This window comes from Drosophila albomicans, chromosome 2R (assembly GCF_009650485.2).
Source record: "Drosophila albomicans strain 15112-1751.03 chromosome 2R, ASM965048v2, whole genome shotgun sequence".
NCBI classification, from domain to species: domain Eukaryota; kingdom Metazoa; phylum Arthropoda; class Insecta; order Diptera; family Drosophilidae; genus Drosophila; species Drosophila albomicans.
In genome coordinates, this window is record NC_047631.2 from 158,180 (window position 1) to 184,633 (window position 26,454).

Sequence of the window (26,454 nt, forward strand, 5' to 3'; positions counted from 1 at the left end):
TACAGCTCAGCTTTAACGTAGTCCTGCCTATCTTCGGCGGGATAAGGTCCGTTTTGTCGTTTTGTCTTTTATTTCCGGCAATGTTCCAAAACGGAACTGAGGGTGGTTGTGCATTTTTTCGTTTTCAGAATGCCTATGTCATGGGCACAGGAAATTAACTTTGGAGCCTGTCTAGTGATTCCATTGAAAGGCGAGAACAGCCCTAGCCTAGGAAGTACCACTGTTGGCGGCGAATTAAAACTACTGTGGCTTTGCAAGTGCATTTACTACTGGGTGTTTGTAATCGGCGATTCTCTTTTATGCAAGGGAATTTTACCGTTATGTCTGCTAAACGTAGTAATGAATCTGCAAATTTCGAAGCGTAATTTACATTTGATTTGAATGTTAGCCCTAGTAGAGGTAAATTATTGTATACAATATTATAGGGATTTGAAGGTGTGTAATGTAAGAAAAATTATAAAAACCATGAAATGTACAAAATTAAATGAAGGAAATAAAGATTGCTGCAGATTTTGACCCACTACGAATTGTTGTTTTCGAGTAGTGGACTGCTCACCAACCACGGCATGGATACGGTGCCAACAGCCACCTCGAACTTCGGTTTTAATGGTTAAGTCACCCCACGTAGAAGACAGTTGACCTTACGACGCAGCCGTGATGACTGAATTAAACATAATGGAAGGCACCTAAAATGTCAAGAAAAGCCTTAAAAAGCCACGAGAGCATGGAAAGCCATCTCGATGGATTTGCTCTTCGTATGCTAGTTGTGAGGCATCAGATGTATTGCATTGCTTCTAATGTGCAATGTGCAAGTAGCTTCTCCAAAGTTCTTAGCAAGAAATTCGTTATGCTGATTGGCTAGAAGTCGTTTGGATAACTGCCTTCGGCAATAAAAAGGTATGAAAGGTACTCCAAAGAGTAGAGATATGACACCAAGAAATACACGCCGAGGCCGGATAACCTAATAATATCTCACTTTAATTTATTTATTGTTATTCCTCATTATCGTTATTCGATAATCTGCGGCTCAAAAGCTTCAGCACTGCAATAGTCCCACAGTCCATAACTCGTCCTAAGTAGACTAGGACTAAAATTCCTTTATTTCTTATCGTTGTTTAGGCACAAGCAGATAGCTGGAAATAAAGGCCTTTTGGATGAGCAGCGAATCATCTTTCCAAAGACTTAGGTTTCCGCCTGCTTAGTAAATTGAAACATGCTAGTAAGCTTACTACGGAGTGACGACAGATCTGGGATTTATCAAAGTGACGGTTTCGTCTTGAGAAATGTAGCAGGATGCTAGCAGCACATCCATCCATACATCCACAGCTTTCGAGCACCACGAAGGAGTAGCTCTGTGGTTGCCATTTTCGACTCATGTAGGTTGAGATTATGCAGGCTGACCTGCGTAGGGGTCTGTTCACATGGACAGTTTCGCCTCCACCTTGTCAGTGAAATTGAGATGCAGGGTGGCATCGGTAACACTGTCCAGACCGAAATCAGCTTATACCTACCCTGACCTTAATGACATTTTTTAAGGCATAGTTAGACGCACCGTAAGCTCTCCATAATTGGGCAAAGGTTCATCGAACTTCATTCGTCGAAATGGCGTCGTTCTGTTTCTTAAGCAGTTAAATCGCTGGCGACTTCAGCAACCGCTGCTCTCTGTTTTTCTCCTTTAGCATAGATTAGGTTAGGTGGAACCGGCTGCCCCTGTACGGGGGTCCGTAGCTGTACCGGTAGCGTATCTTCGTCTCAGAAGTCACACAGTATGGATGCATTTTTGGCAAAAGCCAGCAGGATCCTAGGAGGTAGTTGTGAAACGTCCAGAAGATCGTTGTGGCACGGCGAATTAAGGCATTTCAGCCGGAGTCGGGATAACGCTGGGCATCTACAGAGAAGATGCTCAAGTGTTTCCTTAACCCCGGGCTCATTGCATTTCCTGCACTGATCACTGTTCGTGACACCCAGCTTTACAGTATGGACAGCTGACATACAGTAACCAGTTAAAATGCCTAGCATTAGCCTGAGATGTATATCCACCGCATTAGATTAGGAGAGAGGCCCCAAGTTCAACTAAGCATCTTTTTCGCCATGTACAAGGCTCCGGTGGCCTTCTTCACCCTTTCTAACACGTTGAGCTTCCATGCCAGTTTGCTTTCCAGGACCACACCTAGGTATTTTGCTGCTGGGCTCGGCTTTAGCATAGTGCAGCCTATTTTTGGGGGGGGACTACACAGGTACCTTATACCTCCTCGAGAAGAGGATAAGGTCCGTTTTGTCCGCGTTAATGCTGAGCCCGGCTGATTCGGCCCATGCTTTAACTTCCCGCAAAGTAAGTTCCATTACGGAACTAAGGGTGGTTGGGCATGCCCCAGTTATCAAAATGCTTATGTCATCGGCATAGGCAATTAACTTGGGGGCCCGTCTAGTAAATTTTTGAAGTAGGCTATTTACGACCAAATTTCAAAGGAGAGGCGAGAGAACCCCACCCTGGGGAGTGCCACCTCGCACTTCCTTTGTAATGGCCGCATCGCCCCACGTAGCCACCACCCGCCTGTCGTTAAGAAGGCGGTTGACCCACCTGTGGATCGCTGGAGCCGTGTTAACTGAGGTAAGGCCCTTCATAATAGCGTCAGTAGTGACGTTATTGAAGGCGCCTGAAATATCAAGAAATGCACCCAAAGCATATTCTTTGTAATGGTCTGCTTTTTCGATGGATGCTACTAGATCATGAAGAGCTGTGTTAATGGACTTGCCCTTAGTATACGCATGCAGATTTGGGGACAACAGATGCATTGAGTTGCTTCTGATGTGCAAATCAAGTAGCTTTTCCAATGGTTTTAGCAGGAAAGAGGTTAGGCTGATAGGCCGGAAGTCATTTGGAACCACATGACTGCATTTACCCGCCTTGGGCAGGAAAATGACTTTCGAGGTCCTCCCAAAGAGTGGGGATATGACCCCATGCGAGGCATGCCGAATAGATACCCGATAGCCACGGAACAATCGTGGGCTTGCTGGCTTGCAGCATTGCTGGCGAGAGTCCATCGAGACCGGGCGACCTGACCTTCGCAAAGAAGTCGATAGCCCAAATTATTTATTTACTGGGAGACTAGGAAAGAGCTGCCAGTCACTGTTCTCTATTCCAATACATCCCGGGAAATGAGTTGAGAGCAGTGCTTCAAGAGTTTCAGTACTACTCTCTGTCCACACTCCATCGCCCGACTTGAGCAGACTAGGACTGGAAGCCTGCTTGGACAGCAGCTTCCTCAGTCTGGTGGTGTCTTTAATATTATCCAGGTCCGAGCAAAAGGTTCTCCATGGAGACCTTTTGGATGATCGGATCATCTTCTTGTAGGACTTCAGGAGAGACCTGTACTCGTCCCAGACATATTCGTTATCCGCCTTCTTAGCAAGTTGAAACATGCTAGTAAGCTCCCCACGTAGCGATGAGAGATCTGGGTTCCACCATTGTAGCTTCGATCTTCTCGTCGGTCTTGATTGGATTGGCGAAACGCGGAAAGTAGTCATTTTGAGCGGACATTAACAGATGTTTCTAGGTCCTGTACCGAGTTGATAGTGCTCGGCGGACCAAGAGAATTGGAAACGCGACTGGAGAAGTTCACCCAGTTCGTGTTACGGGGATTTCTGAACGGCTAAGCCGTAGTTACCCTGTTTAATGGAATGTTAAACTGGATGTACTTATGATCAGAGAAGGAGGGTCTATCCAGGACTTTCCACTCACCTACATCAGTATAATCAGTTTCAATGTATAAGTCCAGCACATTACGAGAGGTGGGACCTACAAAGGTAGATTCCTGGGTAGTTTCAGCTTATTATTTAAGATAAAATCAAGAACTGACTCACCCCGTTCGTTTATGTCGGGACTTCCCCAAACGCTATGGTGGGCGTTAGCGTCCGTTCCGATTATTAATTGTTTATTGGAGGAGCAGACTATGTCCACCAGTCTCCTCAGCTCTTCAGGTGGAGCCGGTGCGTCATGGGCCATCTAGCAGCATACATCCTTCACAGCTCTCCAGCACCACCACGGTTAGATCGTCATTGTTAAAATTAGGTAGTAGATGAGCTTTTAGCCTCTTACTTACAAGGATGGCAGTTCTAAATCTACTTTCCAATGTCAGGACTTATAAATTGTAATTAGGCGACTTCAGCCCAGCGACCGTGTTGCCCGACGCTATCCATGGATCTTGGACCAAAGCCGCGTAGGCGGACTCTTCCTCCAGGGCAAGGAGTAGCTCCGCTGAAGCCGTTTTAGACTTATGGAGGTTGAGTTGCAGCACACTCATTAGAGGATTGCAAACTCCGCCTCAACCTGCCCTGATCTCAATGTGTGTGAGTCGTTGACATTTGGATGGCGTTTTTTGACTTACTGTCGCGCTTATAAAGCAGATCGTCGGCCTCGTTATTGATCTGAATGATCACATGCTGTCCACCACTGGGTAAAGGTTCATCAACCTTCAGCACGGACCAATACCTCGTCGTCCTAAGTAGTTGAAGCGCTCGCTCGCCCTGCACGGCTATAGGGAACAGGACCATAGCCTTCAGTATGAACGGAATGTTGTTCCTATCCACCACGTTCAGCTTGGCACCCTCCCACAAGCCGTCCAGTTTGGTGACGGTCGCCTTCAATCAAAGCAATCTTGGGTCGTCCTTGCATGTTGGGATCCTGACGACATTCATCCAGCCAGTGCCTTCGAAAGTAGGCATTGGACTGTCTCCATCCTGACAAACAGTGCGTCGACCAGCTTACTATGGGTCAACCGACACCGCTCTGCAGGCATTTTCCCGTTAGGGTCCCCTCTGTCTATGAGAGCAACGGCGAGATGCCGCCTGGCAGTTTCAGCAACCGTTGCTCTCTGTCTCGTCTTGTTCGAGTCCGTGTTGGTGGAGCCAGGTGTTCGCAGCCTCTTGCTTACTGGGGCCCCTTGCTTGGGACTCTCAGCGGACCGTTGGCGCTTGCTTGCCATGGACTCCACCTTATTGTTGGCAGGGCCGGTAGAAACGGTCTGCACTTTAGTGTCTTTTGGAAGGGGGCTAAGTTGGTTTTCCCGCATCCACGTGTTGGCCCAGGCAAGCCTCTCCTGATCCTTGACGGACAGGTTTGCTATGCCACTGAGTCTTGCGTGAATACGGGTCGCCGCCTTATTTTTGGCCTTCTCCTTCAGCCCCCCGTGCCCCACTGCGCAACCTTGGAGGTGCCGGCGATAGGCCGAGGTGACTCAAGAGGAAGACGTTCTCCCTCCACCGTAGAGATTGGCGCAGCGCTCTTTTGGTCTGAGTCGGTTAAGACCACAGCACCCGCGCGCACCAACCTCGAGTTTTTGTTGGTGGCAGGTTTGTTACAACTGATTCAGCCTGCTCCCACCGCATCAGAGGTGTGACCGCTGGCGGCACGCAGAGAGGATCTCTCCCCCCCGTGCCCGCCGGTGGTAGCAGTCACGCTTTCCACCCATCCCAGCTCGAGTTGAATTAGTTATATGCTCCATTCTGAGACATAATTTGGTTAATTTTTTTCATGGGAGCCCCCATAGCGTTTTCAGTCTGACCGCCAGACACCTCGCACCATGGATTCTGCTACTTATCTCCAGACAGATGCCCGAAAGATAAGGAGCGGAGTCCTCAGCTAGGATCTGCGGTACCTGAAACATCGACGTATAGTAGAGATCTGCTACCCGTTGACAATGAGGTAATACAGATCCTACCCAGCCAGCACCCTCGGGGAGGGTTCAGTAGAGGATTTTACCAGTCCTCCTTTAGTATAAAAAAAAAGTAAGAAAGCTACAGTCGAGTGTGCTCTACTGTGAGATACCTGCTACCCCTTTTGAATAAAAGCAAATATTGAGGTAATACTCTCAAAATATTAAAAAGAAATATGCGTGTATTCTCGATCGGGATTTAAAGTCGAGCACCACCGACAGGGTGGTTAAAAAAAAAAAAGTTTGTACCCCGAGCGGACTCGAGCCGGAGCACCACAACGTGCTCGGCTTGCACTCTACCACCAGAGCTATCGCATTGCTTATGAAGCCTCTATGCATACTAATATACTAATATAGGCGACCATGTACATACATATGATATATACGTATACGCATACATACAATACATACATAGCAGGAGTTTTTCTACATACAAAAGTATTTCTTTAATAACATCCCCAATTGTTATTTATTATTATTGTAAATACGATTAAAAACAAAAAACAAAAGTTTGTTCCCCGAGCGGGCTCGACCCCGAATACCCCGAGTACCACAACATACACATGATTGCACTCTACCAATAGAGCTATAGCAGTGCCTCTATACGCATACATACAATACATACATAGAAGAAGTTTTTGCCCATACAAAACTATTTCTATAATAATTTAAACAATTTTTATCTCATCGCAACCAAATTTTCAGGAATCACCACCACCACCATTGTTATTATTGTATATACCAAAATTCACACGTCTAGCTTTAATATTACTCTTGTTATTATTGATTGCAAGAGCGGGAGTGGGCGTGGCAAAAATTTGGCTAGATCGTCTCGGCTGTTGACGCTGATCAAGAATATACACCTGGCCCTCGCTTAACATGGGGGTTACGTTCCTAGAAATCTTCGTGTTAAGCGAAACATGGACTCAGTACAAAATAAGGGGCTACGTTCGCAAAATTCAAAATTGGCAGCAAACAAATTTTTTTATTGTTCAAATTTGGTATGTTATTATTAATGTTTTATTACAGTTTTATTTATTATTTACATGTTTTCTTTTTTAGTGGCTCTTTATAAAAAAAAATCAGTAATTTTCGATTGTTTGGTGGCTTTCAAAGCTTCTTTATAGCACTCCTTATAAAGCAAAAGTATTCTTTCCAACGCTCTCTTAAACTTAAGTCGTCGTTCGATGACCAGATCTGAATTTAAAAGGCACGATTCCAAGCTGCTAGCATATGCGAATCCTTCTTGGAGTTTTCTCTGATCGGTTTCATCAGAGCTGCTGTCATCTGATTTCGAATTGTTTGCTTCATTCATAACAATCTCAAGCAATAATTCGTCATCAACTTTTTCATCTTCAAGCAATTCTTGCAAATCTTCATTTGCCATGTCGTCAAAATCTTCAACTTCAATCAAGTGAGCAAGGTCCAATATATCCTGGAATCCACATTTATTTCAGAACTTTTAACTACCTCCAGCATCTATTTAATGTTGACACCTTAATCTCTTTTAAAGATAAGTTTACCAACTCAAGGCTATCTTTAATAGAAAACATCTTCCAAGCACTGGTTACATCGATGGAGTTGGTTTCAGTTGTATCCAAAATCCAGCGTATAAGATATTCGCACCTACTAAAACACGCTTACATCTAGCAGATCAAACGTGGGATTCCCCTTTTTCGACAATCACCCCATTCGTAAGACACAAGCAGAAAGGCACTATCGCGTTAATTAACAGCAAAAAAATGTATATCGATATTTTGCAATCGTGTAAGAAAGAGGTTTTTAGCGTGTTAAAAGGGGGATGGGAGCAAATTTGTAACCGTGTAAGACCGAGTTCGTGCTAAAATAGTCCGAGTTAAGCGAGGGCCAGGTTTATATACTTTATAGGGTCGTAGATGCCTCCTTCTACCTGTTACATACATTTCCTTCCGACACAAAGTTATAATACCCTTTTACCCTATGGGTAGCGGGTATAAATATAAATGTTCGTTTTCTGTGTGTTTTTGGTGTGTCTCTTACTAAGTGGAGCCCCTTGCTTGGGAGTCTCCGCGGACCGCTGTCGCTTGCGTGCTACGTACTCCAAGTTTTGGGTTGACAACAACGGTAGAAATGAACTGCATCTTAGAAGCGTATTAAGAGTGGGTTAAGGTGGTGGTCATGCAGTCAAGCGTTGTCACAGACGAACTTCTCCTTTCTTGAGTAGACAGGTTAGCTACGTTACCGTGCCGCGGCTTATTTTTGGACTTCTTCAGGCCTGCAGTGCACCGTTGCGCAATATTAGAAGTGCTGGAGGTTATTATTTTTACTTAATTAAATCATGGCTGAAGTCCTTGTCTCTATGTGTTAGTTGAAAATGTATATCTATCTGTCAAGACTCAATGAATTGCATGCAACTATAGTCACGGCAAATTTTACATTTTAAATGTGTTTACAAAATATTTTAATAACAATTTTTATATAATGCTCCTTATTTATTTATTGTTAACGTCCCGGGAGAATTTTTTACATTTCTAACCAATCCATTGTGGGCCGGATTGCCGATTTGGTGGTATTAAATCGAGTATTGCATTTATCGAGCTGAAACTTGGCATACTTCAATAATAAACCACTTTAAATATTTAAGCAAACTTCCAAGTAGGTTTGACCACGTCTACTCCAACTGCCCATATAGACATCATGACGTATACGTGATAATCGAAACTCGAAACATTTTATTTTTTATTTATTGCACTCCTTTTTTCGTCGCTCAGTGTACATTCATCTATTTGACCAAATATAAATTTAGCCAGCGCGGAAGAGTGGCGCCCGCTGTCGATCCACACGTCCAGCAACGTGGCATGACAGAACTCAAGCACATCTAAAAAATTAAAGCACTGAAAAAGCCGCAAACCGGACTGCTATTAAAATTTAATATAAAGTGTCTACTATTGATTAATATACATTACACACCGCAGAAATACACAGAACACCTTTTTTTCTCTACAGAAGGCGACCACTTTTGTTAGCTTTTTGTTTTCTTTGGACAACACAAAAACAGTACACATATGTAAATAACGCTTAACAAATTATCACACAAACTGTGTTTATTATTCTTAATTTACATTCCTCAAACTTCAATATCCATTTTACAAAATATAAAATTTTTCTTTGGTTTGGACTTGCCAATCGCACAAAGTCACCAAACGCTTCCCACCAATTTTGTCACAAAAATTAGCTGTTCAATCAACTGACTTTAAAAATCTATAAAAATTGCAAGGTTGCATTTTTAACAAAAATATTTATTGATACTTTCTATCTACATAGAGTTAAAAACAAGAAATCTACATTAAAGTGTTTCCCTGACTGTGAGATACCCGCTGTCAATTTTCAATAACAACAAAGCAGATCTGTATTATTATTAAAGATAACTAAATTAAGATAAAAATAAATAAATAAAAATAAAAAGTGCGGCCATAGCTGTGAGCTAATAAAATATTAATAATAATTTTTATGTATATCATTATTACCTAATTAAAATAAATATTACCCTTTTTTAATATTTTTAGAATTACAAATGATGCAAGGGAGGACGAAATGGAGGAAAATATGGGGCAAGTTAATACCATGATTGGTAATCTTCGCAATATGGCATTGGATATGGGTTCAGAACTTGAAAATCAGAATCGCCAAATAGATAGAATTAATCGCAAGGTATGTACATTAAGACTAATTTAGAGCTTATTAGTTTATTTTATTCATTTTACAAATGTGTATTGCATAAAACTTAGTTTACAACCGCTTATTTAATGTCGTTCATCACTAATATAAATGATTTTTGTAACTTATTCAGGAAATGAGTATGTCTGGAAAATTAAAGCCTTTGACAACTCCTTAATCCTGAAGAAAATCATATCTTTGTCTATTACACGGCTACATTAGGTAGCCTTATAAGCGATTACTTATAGCATATGACTATCGGACGCAAGATCACAACCATAACCTTGTGGCTCAATTAATTTTGCGTTATTTCGGTGTACATTGTAATGTCACTATTTTCTTTAAAAGTTTTTTGTTCTTCGCAAACGCAGTATACATCGACTCTGCAAATTTGATGCCACTTTTGCGGGAATAACTTTCTCGAAAATATAATTCAACCGCTGTAATCATGCTCGTACACAATGAAAGTTTCGACCAGACTGAGATACAAGCAAGGCAAGTTTCTCAAAATCGGATTTCCGAAATCAATGAGAGCTCATCCCTCAACGTATACTAGACTTTGGCACATTTGATGGCAGTTTAAGCACATACCTGTTAAGACAATTTGGAATTTCATTAACCTCAGACAATGATAGAACGATAAGGCTAGCAATAAAAACATGTGTTGTGGAGGGGCTTAGCTCATTAAATTTCTTGGTGGAGTGCCAAACACAATTTTTAAAATCACCAAGAACTATAAAGTAATCACGATCAGAAAGCTTGCTAGAAATGCTATACAAAAATAAACGAAATACAAAGCGTCATCAAAAACAGGATGGATATATGAGGAAGAATGAAAAATTATAAAACTACCAAAGCATAATGTTTCAGCCACTAGCTCAATATCGATCAGTTCTAATGGAATTTGAGCATCTACAATCACGACGCAGCGATCACGTATGTTTAAGGAAAATCGACTAGAAAGAATTTCAGTATCACTTTATCCATGTTTCAGTGAAAGCATGGAAAATATATCCTTTTTAAATATAGGTTAGTAAGTTTTCTACAAATGCCATTTAGTTAGCTAGTGTTTATGTGGGGGCGCTGAAAAGTCCCAAGTTTTTCCCGTTGAAATAAAAACACTCGCGGTTTTTTTCTTACTAATAGTATATATGAATATTTGCAAACTGTTCGGGTTATTAAACGAACAAATTTTGGGGTGTTTTTCAACCGTGGCTAAAGAGACGTGGTTTTGAACTGAACTTAAAAAAAATGCCGACGGCATTTCGTCGATCTATTGCGCCGAGCCGCGCTCAGCGGTGGAGAGTTGTGGGAGAGAGAAGCTGAGAGCACTGGAGCTTGAGTGCATTCTTACGCGTGAGCGCATTGCTAGTGAGCGAAAAGTGCTTTTCGGTCGGCGGAGCGGAGGTGTGCCACTCACTTAACAATGCGCTCGCATCAACATTCTCCCCCCATTGCAATATTGGGATTGCAAAAGACCAGTCAGTAGCACGTGCCTGACAGAATCCAGCCCAGGGTGGAGTTCTGTGCCATAGGCAGTCCGCCTTGGCTGGGGAGGATACCCGACAGCACTACGTCCGGGTACACATCAGCCCCCAAGACTGCCGAGACCGATGCCGAGCGGAACCAGTCCTTGTCAGCCAACACAAGGTTGCTGAAAAAACTGGGCCCGGCTGGTGTGACAGTCCTGGTGGGCGTCGTTGTTTGGAGCTGCGGATCCGTTTTGAAGACGACCTCCCTGCTCAAGGGTGACGTCTTGGAGCGCAACGTCGCTGAGCAAACGCCTTCTGCGCCCAGGCGATTGACTGAGAGGCCCATGGCCACTGCCATCGACTCGCTGATGCGGCTTACTGGACAGCACGGATGCAAGAGCACTCGCGCTTCGAAGGCCGTCTTCCCCGTGTCTAGCCAGACCGCCGCGGTGGGGAGAATGCTCACTCCCTTGCACTGGAGTAGTGCCGTCAATGTCATAGCGGGGCTAGGCACGGGCCTGGTGTGTGGGGCAGTGGGCCGGTTAATCCGGGATGAGCCTGATGGTTCTCCTCGGGAGGGTGCCGGTTGGTCGCGTCGGCCCCTCGGTTGTCGTGCCAACAGCCGCTTGGAACTGAGGTCCCGCATGTGCAGCATGGTGTGGTGGTCCTCACCACAATGCCTGCACCGTCCACCGCTGCGGCAAGTGCCCCCGGAGTGCTGATGAGCCAAGCAGTTGGGACAGTACTTATTGACAAGTACTGCCCGGAGCCGCTTCTCTGGCGTCAGCTGGGCAAAACTCGGACACTTGCGCAGTGCGAGGACACCGCGGCACACCCTACAGCGGAACGAGTTTGTGCCGGGAGGCACATACCCACCCCGCTGGGGGGTGACCCGGCGAGGCACGGAAACCCCACGCGGAGTAACCGGTGCCACCGGTACAGGAGAGGGCTCCGTCTCCATCGGGGCGACTTGTCTCGGCGGAGAGACGGCTGTCCGAGGCGAAATGGGGCGCGCTGGTGTGAAGAGCCTTCTCAGGCACACCTCGTCGGAGACGGAGCACGATGAATTTCTGGAGGACGCCATGGTGAACTGTAATGGGATGAAGAAGAAGAACAGAAAAAAGAAAAACAAATCGAAGAGAAAAAGAAAAGAAATTATGGATTAAATGAAAAATGGCGCGGTATGAGTTGCGTAAGCCGGAAGAGAAAACCACAGGATAGTGGATGGCAGTAGAGAGAAGAATGGGAGATTCAGAGCGTGGGTCCCGTTGGAAGGAGGACCAGCTTTGCAACTGGTCGGCGGAAAACACCACGACTCGTCTGGACGTCCACCACACGGACCCTTTCATCTGCACCCGGGCAAGCGGTCAGCACACGCCCAAGGCGCCATTCTTGTGGTGGTATATTCTCCTCTCTGATAATCACCATGTCATCGATCTGGAGGTCGCGTGAGGGTGACTGCCACTTATTCCGCTTATGCAACTCCTTCAAATACTAATTTTTCCATCGCACACAGAAGTGCTGATGGAGAGCCTTGAGCCGTTGCCAGCGATTGCGGATGGACTCCACATCCTGTCTGGACTCTGGCTCCGCCATGGAGAGTAGCGGACTCCCGATCAGGACCGAGAGTAAGGGCCACCAAGTCGCTCACATCCTCCGACATAGGAGACAGAGGCCGCGAATTGAGGCACGCTTCGATCTTCGACAGGAGGGTGGAAAGTTCCTCGAACGTATGTTTAACGGAGGAAACCGTTTTGTAGAAATGCGTCTTGAAACTCTTGACGCCTGCTTCCCAGAGACCTCCCATGTAAGGGGCACCAGATAGGTTGAAAAGCCATGCAAGACCTTGATGGCTGTGAGTGGTGAGAATCAGGTTGCGGGTGCTCTCCACAAGACCTTTGGACAGAATTTCGGAGGCTCCGACGTACGTTTTCTCGTTGTCAGAGTACATGTGAAGAGGGCACCCACGCCGTGCCACGAATCGGGAAAAAGCTTCCAAGAACTTCTCCGCTGTCAGATCCGTGGTCGCCTCAAGATGAATTGCCTTCGTGCTGAAGCACACAAAGACACATATATAACCCTTCGTAATCTTGCAGCCCCGTCCGACGTATCTCTTGACGTCGAAGGGACCGGCGAAGTCTACTCCGGTGTTAGTGAATGGTCGCGAAAAGGTCGACCGAGCGATTGGGAGATCGCCCATCAGCTGCGACTGGAGCTTGCGGCGATGTATCACACAGGTCTTGCATGCCCCAATTAGTGTCTTTACCAAGTTCCTTAGCTTGGGAATCCAGAACTTGGTTCGGACCAGCCGCATCGCCAATTGGTTGCCTCCATGGAGGGAGACTTGATGCGTGAACGAAACCAGGAGGCGTGAAAACACGCAGTTGAACGGGGGTATGATTGGATGCCGTTCGTCGTAAGATAAGGAGGTGGACGCTCTTACGCGTCCACAGGAACGCAGGACCCCTTACTTGTCAAGAACGGATTCATGCTTAGAATATCACTTGACCCGTTTAAACGGTTATGGGACCGGAGGGAAGCACACTCTTTCGTGTATACCCGATTTCGAGCCTGTACTATAAGCTTCTCCTGAGCTTCTGCAAGCTCTTGAGAGCTGAGAGTCTCTAGAAACGAGACCTTGGGATGGCGGCAACGCTGGGCAAACCTTCGCACATACGCAAACACTCTAAGCGCCCGATCGAACCTGGAGAAACGGTCGAGGAATTCCTCACACAGGACTTGCGCTGCATGGACCTTCACCGCTCGACACTCCAATTCAGTATCGAGCCCAATGACTGGTGAAGGCCACTGCGTGCGTCAGACATTCAGGCCCCTGCCACCAAAGGCCAATAGCTCTTGCGGCGAGACACCACGGCTCGCCAGATCGGCTGGATTGTGGAATTGGATTTTTGCGCCGGGAGTGAACTTGGTCCATCTGGGAATGCGGATGTCCTGCAAGGACGAATAATTCTGCAAAAAAGTGGTCCACTGCTCTGTGAGATCCGCCGGTAAGCAGTCGTCCCAGCCGATTTCTTGCTTCCAGATTTCCAGCAAAAAATCATGGGCCAAATAACAACGGCAGCAACCCAACCTGCTGGGTTGAACAACTTGGCGATCTGTGACAACGCTTCTCTCTTGGTGAAAGATGGTTTGGACACCATCTCGGCGGTGACGAAAAAGAACTCGTCGGACGTGGCCCGCCATCGATTACCTAGCGTCTTTGCGACACTAGCTTCGTCGATCTCGAGGAAGTCTGCACAGAGCAAGTGTTCCTTAGGGATTCCTTGCAGCACATCTTTCGAGTTCGAGGTCCACTTACGCAAAGGGAACCCAGCACTCTCGAGCGCTGTTCAAAGCTCATCTATAGCAGACACCGCAGCCTGCTTAGTGTGAGCTCCTGCTAGGACGTCATCAAAGTACATATAATTGGCGATGATGTCACTAGCTAGGGAGTACCGGTCGCGAACATCACTCGCAAGTTGATGCAGGACGCGGATAGCCAGGTACGGAGCACAGTTCACTCCAAAGATGACTGTGTTGAGTTCAAAGTCGCACAACTTCTCGTCTCGAGTACGGAAAAGCAACCTTTGAAACCGGGTGTGTTTGGGGTCCACAAGGATTTGCCGATACATCTTGGTGATGTCGGCGTTGAAAACAAATTGGAAAAACCTCTATTTCAGGTTTTGAATGGTTAGGTCAGATTGAAGGATTGGCCCAGTGTGGAGGATGTCGTTCAGACTCTTTCCGTTTGAAGTCGAGCTGGAGGCGTTGAATACAACGCGAAGCTTTGTGGTGGTGCTGTCAGGCTTGAAAACAGCGTGATGCGGCAAATAATAGTTGCCGGAACTGAATGGGGGGACTTGAGTCATATGACTCAAATCCAGATACTCCTGAATAACGGAGTCATATTGTTCCTTCTCTTTAAACGGCACTCGTTTCTCAGGAACTGAGCGAGAGCGGTAGCCCTCGAGTGACCCAGGTCAACGTGACCAGGATTGCGGAATGGGAGCGTGTCTATATAACCACCAGTTGAGGCTCGCATGGTCGTGGCGTTGAAATTAGCTTCACAGACAAGGTCAGACTCTTTCGATTGGCTAGCCGGAAGGTCCTCCACCTCCCAAAATTTGGAGAGGTGTTCCTCCAATGGCGGAGTTCGCTCGACGGACAGTCGAGCCGAAAAGGACGAAATGGACTTAGAAGTGGATCCCGACACAGGGCCAGTCAGGATCCAACCGAAAATGGTCTCTTGACCGAGGAGTGTCCCACAAATGTTAGGATGAGAGCCGCCGAGCAGAATGGATGGGATATCAGGATATCAGCGCCTAGTAGCACATCAATCTGCGAACTCTCAAAGAACTTGGGGTCTGCCAACTGGATGCTTGGCAGATTTTCGAGGAGTGTTTGTGGGACTGTACATGAGGGCAAATTCCCCGCTAACTGGCGGAGGACGTACGCCGACGCCTTAATCTGCAAATCGGGTCTGACCGGGGAGCCAATTAAGAATTGGCAATACTTTCGGGGCTGGGCTGCCACAGCTTGACTCAGCCCAGAGACGCGGGCTTGCACGGATGTATACGGCATCCTCAAGCGCTTGAACAACTTTTCTGAGAGGAAGGTGGCTTCTGATCCGGAATCAATCAGAGCCCGAGCTGTATAGCGGACGCCGAGATGGCATACGTGAATGACAGCTGTGCTGAGCAGAACACCTTGCGTGTTAACTGCCATGAATGATTGGACGTTAGCTGACTGGGTGGAAGTGGACTGTATTGGAGATGGAATCGAGGTTGTGACTGTCGGAGCCGGGTTCACTCGATGCAAGAGTGTATGATGACGACCCTTGCAAGTAAAACAGCTGTGCGCACTTGTGCACTCGGCCAGGATATGGCCTCTTGCAAAACAATTTAGACACAGCTTCTGTTGCTTTATATAATTGACCCTATCGTTGATACCCATCTGGAGGAAACGAGGGCACAAGCGAATCGGGTGATTCTCCCGGGAACACAATTTGCAGGACTGAGTTTTTGAAGTCACGCGACTCTCAAAGGAGTTGACCTGCTTGGCGACGGGGGCCTCCTTGCGTGAGGCCCGTGAAACCGTCGGAGCGCTCGTGCTGGCTGACACTTCCGCTATCGCTTCTAGGGTGCGATACCGCTCTAGAAGGAAAGCGTTCATGTCAACCCACGTTGGAATGTCGCTCTTATTTTGTATGGACTGTTCCCAAAGAGAAAGGGTCAATTTGGGGAGCCTCGACGAACACAAGAAAACCAGGATGCAATTCCAATTCTCCGTGTTGATCCTTGAGTGCTCTAAGGCCGTCAGGCACCCTTGAATGGTGCTCTGCAACTCCTGAATGGCTGCACCCGACTCTTGCCCAATGGCGGGCAAATTGAAAAGGATCCGCAGCTGACTGTTTACGGCAACCGTTTGTTCTCGAAACGCTCAGTCAAGCTGGACCACGCCGACTGAAACCCTTCATTGGTCAAAGGAGATTTTAACACAATGGCATGGGCTTCACCGCTGATCTTGGAGTTGAGATGGAAAAGTTTCTGAACTTCCGACAGTCTTGAGTTTTGGATATATATATAGTGGGCCAGCGAGTGTAATCGCCTCCGAAAACTTCGGTGTCGCACGGAGGTAAGCGACACCATGTGGACATGAACTGCACGGCTTGCGGTTGTACGGGTGTACGGGGAGTGAGTGCCTGGGTGGCATCAGCTATTTGCTCACTTAACTGAGCGGAACTGAGCTCATAGAGAAAGTAGCAGTAATCATATTTTGCCTGAATAGTAGGCAACTCGTCTGTCGTCATTTCATCCGACATGACGCAGGAGCAAGCCTCGTACTCCTTCTCGACCTTGTCCCACAAGGCACGCATCTGGTCCCTCTGGGACGGGCTGTCAGTAGAAGGCTTGTTGACTCGCGTCGCAAAGTGACTGATACGGTCCGTTGCGGCGATGAACTTGGTCAATGGTGAGTCTACTACATTGAGTGCCATTTTTCTTTGCGAACGAGTAACAATTGGCAGCCGAGGGATTGGGACGGAAGCAACCTTGGTCTTTGGATCAGACGGAGGTTTCGTAACGAGGATCAGAGGCTTGGTACTGGAAGTGGGCGAAACACTAGCTGACCGTGCGGGGACCTCCCTTTTCGTGTGAACCGGCGATGTGCTGGATGCACGAAGAGCCGACTCCTTCTTGGATCTTGGCAAAGGGGGTTTAATTCAAGTTCTAGCGGCGCTAGTAGAAGGCACGGACAATTTAGCTTTAGTCTTATCGGGTTTGCCCGATGACATGCTACGCACGGAAGATGTGAAAGTAACTGGGCGCTTTTACAGTCCAACAAGGACACGGACAGTATACTATATTCTTTTGAAAACCAGAAAATCAACAAAATATACCAAAAAAATACCAAATGGAACTTGGTTTTTTCTAGCAGGAAAACGACCCAGATGGTAGAAACGAGACGGAAAGAATGTAGCAACTAGTAAATAAATTATACCAAAAAATACTAGAAAATACCACAGGCAGTGCTGAGGTATTTTACACCCAAATGAGTACGGAGTGCACAAACGTGGCCAAAACTCATTTTTCGCAAGTATTCAAATTTCCGTTTTTTTAATGTTACCATGTTGAGAAATGATCAAATCGCGATATTGAATACATAAAATGTTAACTTAACAGTTTACTGTTAAAATAACAGCTGTTAAAGTAAGCTGTTGCAAGCAGACACCACGTGCTGTGTTAAATGTTAAATTTGAGGTGCAATTTCAAATTGGCATATCTCCCACAAAAAATCATTAAATATTTAAATTCAAAAGGAATATTACTTCTTCAGGTTATTACTATGTGTTGATACTAATATGTTGCGTGTTTTGTTCGTATTTTTCTAACAATTTGTATATTTAGCAAGTGTTGTCCCCTTGTCACTTTTCGAAAGAAAGTTGAACTTTCCAAAAGGTTTTAACTAAAATGTTCAAATTTGTTCAGTGAGTGTCCATATACATGTTGTAGATTTGTCAATTCTGAATTCATAATATGTAAGCTCATTATGCGTTTTTTGCGGTTTTTTGTGTAATTTTAATTATTAGGGAGCAACATTTTGATCTGAATTGCAGAACTGCTAGAAGTGTGGCGTAAGCAAGGAACTTTTGCGAGAAACAAAATTCCATATACACCTTCATAACTTGTTGATCTTGCAGCCCTATTAAGATTACTTGCGTTAAACCCTGAAAAACCGTCACTTTTCGCAAAATGATAAACAAGCCCTTGGTCAAGCCTTTGCGATTTTTTTTTTCTTGAATAACTTTCATATTTTTTGTCCGATCTGGACCAAATTTGCAGGACGCATTTGAAATAGGACATTCATGCTGTGTTCCAAAATTGGGGTCTCTAACTTGAAAACTTGCTTTAGGTATTCGCTTTTTTTCGATTTCTGTGGGCGTTGACACGCCCTCTTTTTTAAAATACCTTTCTATAGTAATAACCTTCATTATACAAGAAACCTGCATTCAAAAATCTTGTTAGTTTCAAAAATTTTAATTTTGGCCACAAAAACGGGTCAAATTCAACATAGTGCACTGGCTAAGCAGTCGAAGTGCACGTATGTTGGTATGTAAAACAAGAGAGCGAGAGCAAGCGCGGCTGCCAGCCGTTGCGGACAAGAGCGGGTGCACAAGAGTGTGTGTGTGGTGAGAGAGCGAGAGCAAGCGCGGCTGCACGCCGGTGTACGATGTCGTACAGAAACAAACGAATCCTATTTTGGCAAGAGCAAGCACTCGGCATTTATTGTTATGACATACAAACATATTGATAAAAAGATCAATAAAAATACCTTTTCTGACTCTTTACGAAAAGCTTCAGAGAGAAACCGATTTATGGGTTCTTGAATGAGTTTGCTCGCGCTTAGAGCGAAACCGTTTTTATACCCGTTACCCATAGAGTAGAAGGGTATTATAACTTTGTGCCGGCAGGAAATGTATGCAACAGGTAGAAGGAGGCATTTCCAACCCCATAAAGTGTATTTATTCTTGATCAGCGTCAACAGCCGATACGATCTATACGATCTGTTATAATATTTTCCTAACCTATGGGTAAGAAGGAAGACAAATATGCCGTCGAGAGACGAACCCCACCCAAGTGCAGCTAAGTTGAGCAAGCAAATTCCAAAGACTGGACCATGACGGAGGCCCGCAGAAAGAATATGGAAAGGGAGAAGCGTCGTACAGATAAGACATGAAGAATAAAGTTCAAGAGGTGCTTCAAGATCTGAATATGAACAGATTACTCAATTGTCCATCAGAGATCTGAATGACTTGGTCAAAAGATTTAGCATTCAATTCAACTTGTGAGCAATTAAGTTTTTGCTATAGGTAAAACTGGAACTAATCTAGCAAAATGTGTCTGAAGCGCCAATAGTTAAGTGTATGAGTGAGTCCTTCAGATAAACTTCAACCACTAATTCAGAAAATCAGCACTACACTACTAGTGACCGCATGACGATAATTTACTTGATAGCCCAACACAACTCGACGAACTCTAGTAAAAGGCATTTGCTCAAGCTATTCTTCGAGAAAACTCAAAAAACTTGAAACTCAGATGTTCTCGGTTTAAATTTTTTGTTTATTTCTTTATTAAGTGGAGAATCTGCACAGCATATTTAAAGTACTTTAACAACACAGGCGAAGCAAATATAACAAAAAAAAACCAATCCTCAACACAAATATGAGGATTACATACAAATTAATTGGTTTGGCAAGCCTTGCCCTTTAAGACACCTCAATGGTCTCGCTGAAAGTAACTTCCAAGCTAGTAGGCTGCGATGTCTTTGAAGTTGATCACTATAATGGCTTGTGTGTCCGCGAGCCAGGGCAGTCTGTTATGTTTCGTAGTAACCGATTCTGCAACACCTGAATCCGTTTATAGTTGGATTTGGCTGCGATCTCCCAGATCTGAATACCATAAAGCCAAATTAGTAGGATGTAATGCGCATATACTGGTTTTGCATCTCAGCGCCAAAGTGCTTCGCTTATGCATAATCCAGTGCAGTTTTGTATCCTTAGGTTACATTTCTTAACTGTGGCTTTTGAATGTGGCCCAAAGGTAAGACGCTTGTCCAGTGTAACGAATAGCTCTTGTTCGAAGGCGCCTTTTACTTTTTAGTAACTTTCTACCTTCCCTTGTGAGAACAATGCCATAGCTTATAGGACGAAAATTAAGATCAGGTGGTGTATAATCAGAAACAGCTAAAGTATAATCAGAAAACATATAAAGAGTGATCCATTAAGACCTTTTTTTCAATAGACTTTTTCGTGCGTTTCACGAGTGACTCGTGTCAAACTATCATGATATTTCTATTCAGTAATGTTTGGCAAATCATCATGGAAAGACTCACACCGCAACAACGGCTCCAAATTATTCAATTATTATTACGAAAATCAGTTTTCTGCGAAAAAAGTTTTTCGCGTAATTTGTGCAACATATGGTACGCACAATCAGCCTTCCGAACCACTGCCAATACCATCCGCAAATTCGCAATATACATACGTAATTGGATGATAGGCGACCGAATAGAGCACATTCAGACCGAAGTGAGGAAAATATTGCGGCTGTAGTCGAAAATGGGGCTGAAGACCGCGAAGAATCGATTCGGGCCCGATCTCAACGTTTGGGCTTATAGTACGGAACAACTTTTGCACAAGGATCTTGGTTTGCAGGCTTACAAAAACCAACTCGTGCAAGAATTAAAGCCAGCAGACTTGAATTTGCGATTTAATTTCAGTCGATGGCCTTAACGAAGACTCAGTTTTCACGCCGAATTTTGTTCAGTGATGAGGCACATTTCTGGCTCAATGGTTACGTGAATAAGCAAAATTGCCGCATATGGACTGATGAGCAACCTGAAGAGACTCTTCAACTTTCGTTACATCCACAAAAATACACCGTTTGGTGTTGTGGAATCATCGGTCCGTACTTCATCAAAAATGAGGCCAGACAGAACGTTACCGTCAATGTTGCGCGCTATCTAGCCATGATAACGGAATTTTTGCTGCCTGAAATTGCAGCCCATGGTCTCGACGACATTTGGTTTCAACACGACGGAGCAACTCCCCACACAGTGCGCGAAACAATGGGATTATTGCGGAATCATTTCGGCGAGCACTTAATTTTACGTTTTGGACCTGTCGGTTGGCCGCCTAGATCGTGTGATATCACACCTTTAGACTTTTGTCTTTGGGGCTACGTGAAGTCAAAAGTCTTTGCCGATAAACCAGCTTCAATTCAGGACTTGGAAGACAACATCACTCGCGGAATTAGGGAGATTCCGGCCGAAATGCCGGAAAGAGTGATCCAAAATTGGACCTTCCGGATGGAGTACATAAGGCGCAGTCGCGGCCAACATTTGAATGAAATTATTTTCAAAAAGTAAATGACAATGGATGTTCTTTCTGCACATAATAAAGATTCGGCCATCCAATTTCAATTTGTGTGTTTTATTTACAATTAAAAAAAAGTTCTTAATGGATCACCCTTTATATTATCAGTTAGAGTTTCGTCTACATGCTCTATGTCTTCTTTGGAGTCCAGAATTGAATTTTGTTAAAAAAAAGAGTTATAAACAATTTGTTTAAAAGTGAGAGCAGTATGACTTGTGATTAACCGAGGACTTGGTCTGACATTAGTACCATATGTTAGCAGATTAACAACAAGGGCTATGTGATCAGATTCCAGGTTACAGCATTGGCAGATATCTATTTGAGACTCCAGTATTCCATGATATAATGCGAAATCAATGCAAGTAGCTGTGTGTCTAGGTACATATGGGTATCGCGTTGGAAGCAATACCAGGTGCGCATTGCGTGAAATGCGCATAATTCTTATCCATGCTCGCGGTAGATCAAACACTGCTGATTGCCGAAATTTTTGCAGTTGCCATAGTGAAAACTGTATTCCTAGTAGCACTAGCAAATGTAAGCGTTGTGGTTATGGTACTAATGTTCTGAGTTACAGAATCACTAATGATTTCTGACCGCACCTCCAAATGTGATTAACCAGCAACCTGGTGCATTTTTTCATATTCAAACTGTTTATTGCAAAGCTGAGAGTTAGAAAAAATATTTCATATTCCATTACCAAATATTTAACTAAGTAAATATTACTTATTAGTTGCAGTTTGGCTTCGAACAGCAAAAGTTTCAGTTTAGTTTTGTCAAGAACAAAAGTCAGATCGCTGGACAGATAAACGCAGATTTTAACATATTACCCCTCTTGTGCGGCTGTGCACAGAGTGAGGGGTACTACCCAAGTCTTATCGCACTACAGTTATGTTTTTGTTGTTGTTCAGCTGCCGGGATTGCTGAAGCCAGCGTCCGAAATTTTACAATTGTCACACGAAGAGTGTGCAAAAGAGAAACTAAAAAAAAAAACAAATAAGAAAGCTACAGTGGAGTACACTCGAGAGATACCCGTTACCCATTTTGAATAAAAGAAATATATTTTGCGGTATTTTTCTTAAAATATACCGAAGATACTAAAAAATACTAAAAATATACCAAATGGTATATGTAGTATATCGATATAGTACTACACTCAAAATATACTATAGGCGGCACAACATACTAGATTGTCATCCAAAGCAACTAAGACCCCTAGTAAGTAGTCGTAGTATTTCTTTAATAACTTCCACAATTTTTATCTGTTCGCAACCAAATTTTCCGGAATCATTACTACTATAGTAATTAGTATATATACAAAAATTCTAGCTTTAAAATTACGCTTGTTATTCGATTTTTTTGATTTGCGGGGGCGGAAGTGGGCGTGACAAAAATTTGAAACAAACTTGATCTGCGTGAAAAAAAAAATAAATGCTGTCGAGAAAAAATTATAGCTCTATCTCTTATAGTCTCTGAGATCCAGTGTTTCATACGGTCGGACGGACAGACACACAGACGGACATGGCTATATCGTCTCGGCTGTTGACGCTGATCAAGAATATATATACTTTATATGTAGGGTCGGAGATGCCTCCTACCTGTTACATACATTTCCTGCCGGCACAATGTTATAATACCCTTCTACCCATGTGGTAGCGGGTATAAAAAAAACAAACGGGAATTACACTTGCTTTGCTTTGTGTTTGCTTATCCGCAACACAACCGATCTCATCAAGAGCAGATTATCGACTTCTCGATTTAAATGAACTTTAATAGAGGTTCTAAGATTATGGCGCAGATGCCTATTATTTAACTTTATTTTTTTTTTATTGAATCTTCTTTTTGGCTAAGACTAACAATAAGTAATTAAATCATACACTTAATATAAATTAACAGTACTCTTGCACTTTAATTGGGATGCAGACCAGAGTATCTGCGCAGCCTTCGGAGTTTCCACGCGAGATGGTTTTGGTTTTGGATATTTTCTTGTGTTCGGCTATTACATCTCTTACAGGTTAAATATTAAGATCTTTCTGTATATTTCGTTTCCAATACCCCAGTGATAATTCCCAAAATTTAACTGGGCTCCTTTGAATCTAGTACTTTATCAATATACCTAAAATAGCCGGTTTAGTATTTGTGGTATATATTAATTTGGTATATTTTGCAATTAATATCACACAATTTTGCTTTCATTCAAAATGGGTAGCAGGTCAGACGAAGACCAAATGGACTGGGCATCTTAAGCGCACCTAAGAATAGCTGTATTGTAGTGGATGTTATTATTTTATTATTAATTATTCGGATAATTTCGATATAGCTCGACCTGCGCAAGACTTCCACGCTTCTCCCGAAATAAAAATTAAAGAGATGAAATTTTGTGATTTATTTTCAGGCGTAAAATTAGGTGGGTGAGAAGAAATTTTCGAAAAGGCACGATAAAAATTATTAGCAGTTTTCCTAAATGTCACAAAAGGGACATTAGTCATATTTGGTAAGATTATCATCATGTTAAATAACGCAATTCGTTCGTACGCAGATGATTTCTCGCAATTATTTAAACGGAATCATATCAGAGTATTGATAAAATGATAAAATTACTATCGCTAGAATGCAGAGGAAATGCTCTTCGCTGCTTCCTCCAGCTTTGGTACAGGACTGACCATGTGGTTTGTGGAAAACATACTAGCTTAAGTTTATAAACTTAGAGTCGCGGACTCGACTGGTACCAGCAGATGAACTTATTGGCCGGATTCTCCACGAATAGAATACGTTAAAATACGTTGAAATAGGGCTCAACATCGCTAATTGCATAATAGCGGCTTGGGTTTATGGCTTGTACTTTTTACACCATACCATGGTTTTATTTATATTTCTACCTATGTAGGGTTCATATTGTTATGAGTACGAATGGTAAATACAGGACATTTTTCAAAATTAATTTAAAGTTATACGAAGTGGTAATCTCTATACGGAGATGGTATGACGAGTACCAGGCTATATAAAGAGCTGTAACAATATGTAAATTGTAATTGTATTTTTCAAATGTAGCATAGTATTATATTCGTTATATGATACATGCACATAAATATTGATCCAAAATCTGATTTCATAATTACCCTAATATATATTTTCTTTATTTCAGGGCGAATCAAACGAAGCAAGAATAGCAGTCGCTAATCAAAGAGCACACCAGCTTTTAAAATAAAGTGATCTCAGGGAGATGAAATGTACATATAAACAGATTTTTGTATATGATCTTCGATTTAACCTTTTTTCAATTTCATGGTTTTGTGTAAATGATTAGTGCTCCAGCAAATAAATAAATTACACAAGAACTTTTTCGAAAATACTTTTGTAAAATTACAATACGGCAATGTCAAAAGTTAATTCAGTATACATATATACACGATACAATGCTCAAATTTATAAGGACTCTCACTACTGTCGACATACAATACTCAAAAATATTACGTAAATGTTTATTTACCCACTTTTTTCTTCACTCCATTTCTTATTTCTGAAATTACAATAATCGATCAATTTCTAAACTTATTAAGCAATTTTGGTATCTGAAATATTTAATGGTATGACAAAAAAACAGTAAACTAGTCTGTAATACATAAATATGAGTTGCGCAATGCCTCCAACACAGTAAATGTATCTTTAAAAACCATGTTTGTTTTGTTGCCACATACCTACATTGCTTATGATGTTTTTTATTTTAAAACGATATCTACCATATATATGTAAGCAACGCTTTTCTTGTATGCATTATTACGAAAAATACGCGTATTCTTTGTTGACAGAAGATATTCAAAAACTTTTTTAATTCATTAATTTACTTCTGAACAAATTTTTAATGTAAAATAACAAAATCCTACATCATTCAGAAGATTAAAATAATAAATTGTCTATCCATACATATTTAACAAAAAATATTTAAGGCTGTAAAATAGAAAAAAATGTTTTTAAGAATGTAATAAATAATTTACTCTCACATGTTTCTATTAAAAATATACTACAAATTTGTAGTACATTTCTTTTTTTTGTAAGATAAGTTAAATTAAATTAATTTTAATTAACAATATTATTAGTAATAATACGAGACGATATAAGTAATATTTTTTGCTCACTTGAAAATGTTACTAAAAGAGTCTCAAGTATGTATAGGTAACAATTACAAATACATTCCGTGTTATTTTCTAAATTAAAATAAATTATCGTTCAAAACAAATTTTTTTTTATTTTTATTACGCAAAGATCATCTAGCGATACCTGAACGATAAAGAGGAATAGCAGACAGTCAGCAACTGACTTTTATACTCTTAACTACTATTTCTCTGCTTTACCTAACGCACGCCTGATTGTCAAATTAGGATTACAGGACATGTTATATTACATTGATCTTATGTATTTTTGATATGCTAACAACTATTATTAAATTTTATATTTATTTATTTATTTACTTTACTTGGACTTTTGACAACGTCACCTTATTACCGCGCGGACCTATGATGATGTACTTTACATCTACCGCCCACCAGACCGAGGGGTGAACCTCATAGTGTGCGGTGTCGGAAGATCACAGACACCTGTATATGTATCTAAAATCTATCTATATTTATCTAGATGTATTATGAAGCTATTCACTAGGCAAATAACATTAAATTCAAGTACGAAGGGATGAAATAGACTAGGCGTTACTACTTGTAATTGAAAAAAATATTACATAGTGAGCAAGAATTTCCACATATTTTCGTTGTATTCTAGTAATTTTAAAACTAATTTGGCTAGTCAATTATGAGGAATAGATTCCTTCATTAATCAAGTTGTAATAAAACATTATTTCAAGCATAGCTCCACGATCAAAGAGAAAGAGAGATGGGCGAAGAGCAATAATTGTTTGTGGACTGATTCCATTCTATCTTAATGGGGACTCAATACCCCCACTGATTTAAGTATCGGAAAGCCAGGTGAAATATAGAGGTGTTAAAATATAGGTTAGGTTAGATCAGCAGTACCTAGAAGAGTATGTTCCATAATGAAATTGAGAAGTGCAAATCTCAGTATTCGCGAGTGCATTATATATTGGAAAAAATCTCGAAAACCTTCGAAATCTTTTCCCAATTGTGATAAAAAA

The 26,454-nt window shown here is 42.7% G+C and overlaps 1 protein-coding gene across 1 annotated transcript in view; it reads left to right on the plus strand.

Moving 5' to 3' along the window:
- Window positions 1-24,680, plus strand: part of LOC117573194 (synaptosomal-associated protein 25) — a 79,778-nt gene extending 55,098 nt beyond the window's left edge. Inside the window, 2 exon segments of the mRNA XM_034256188.2 lie at window positions 9,260-9,404; window positions 24,457-24,680. Coding sequence (XP_034112079.1) covers window positions 9,260-9,404; window positions 24,457-24,519 — 208 coding nt within the window. The 3' untranslated portion in view covers window positions 24,520-24,680.
- Window positions 24,681-26,454: the final 1,774 nt, after the last annotated feature.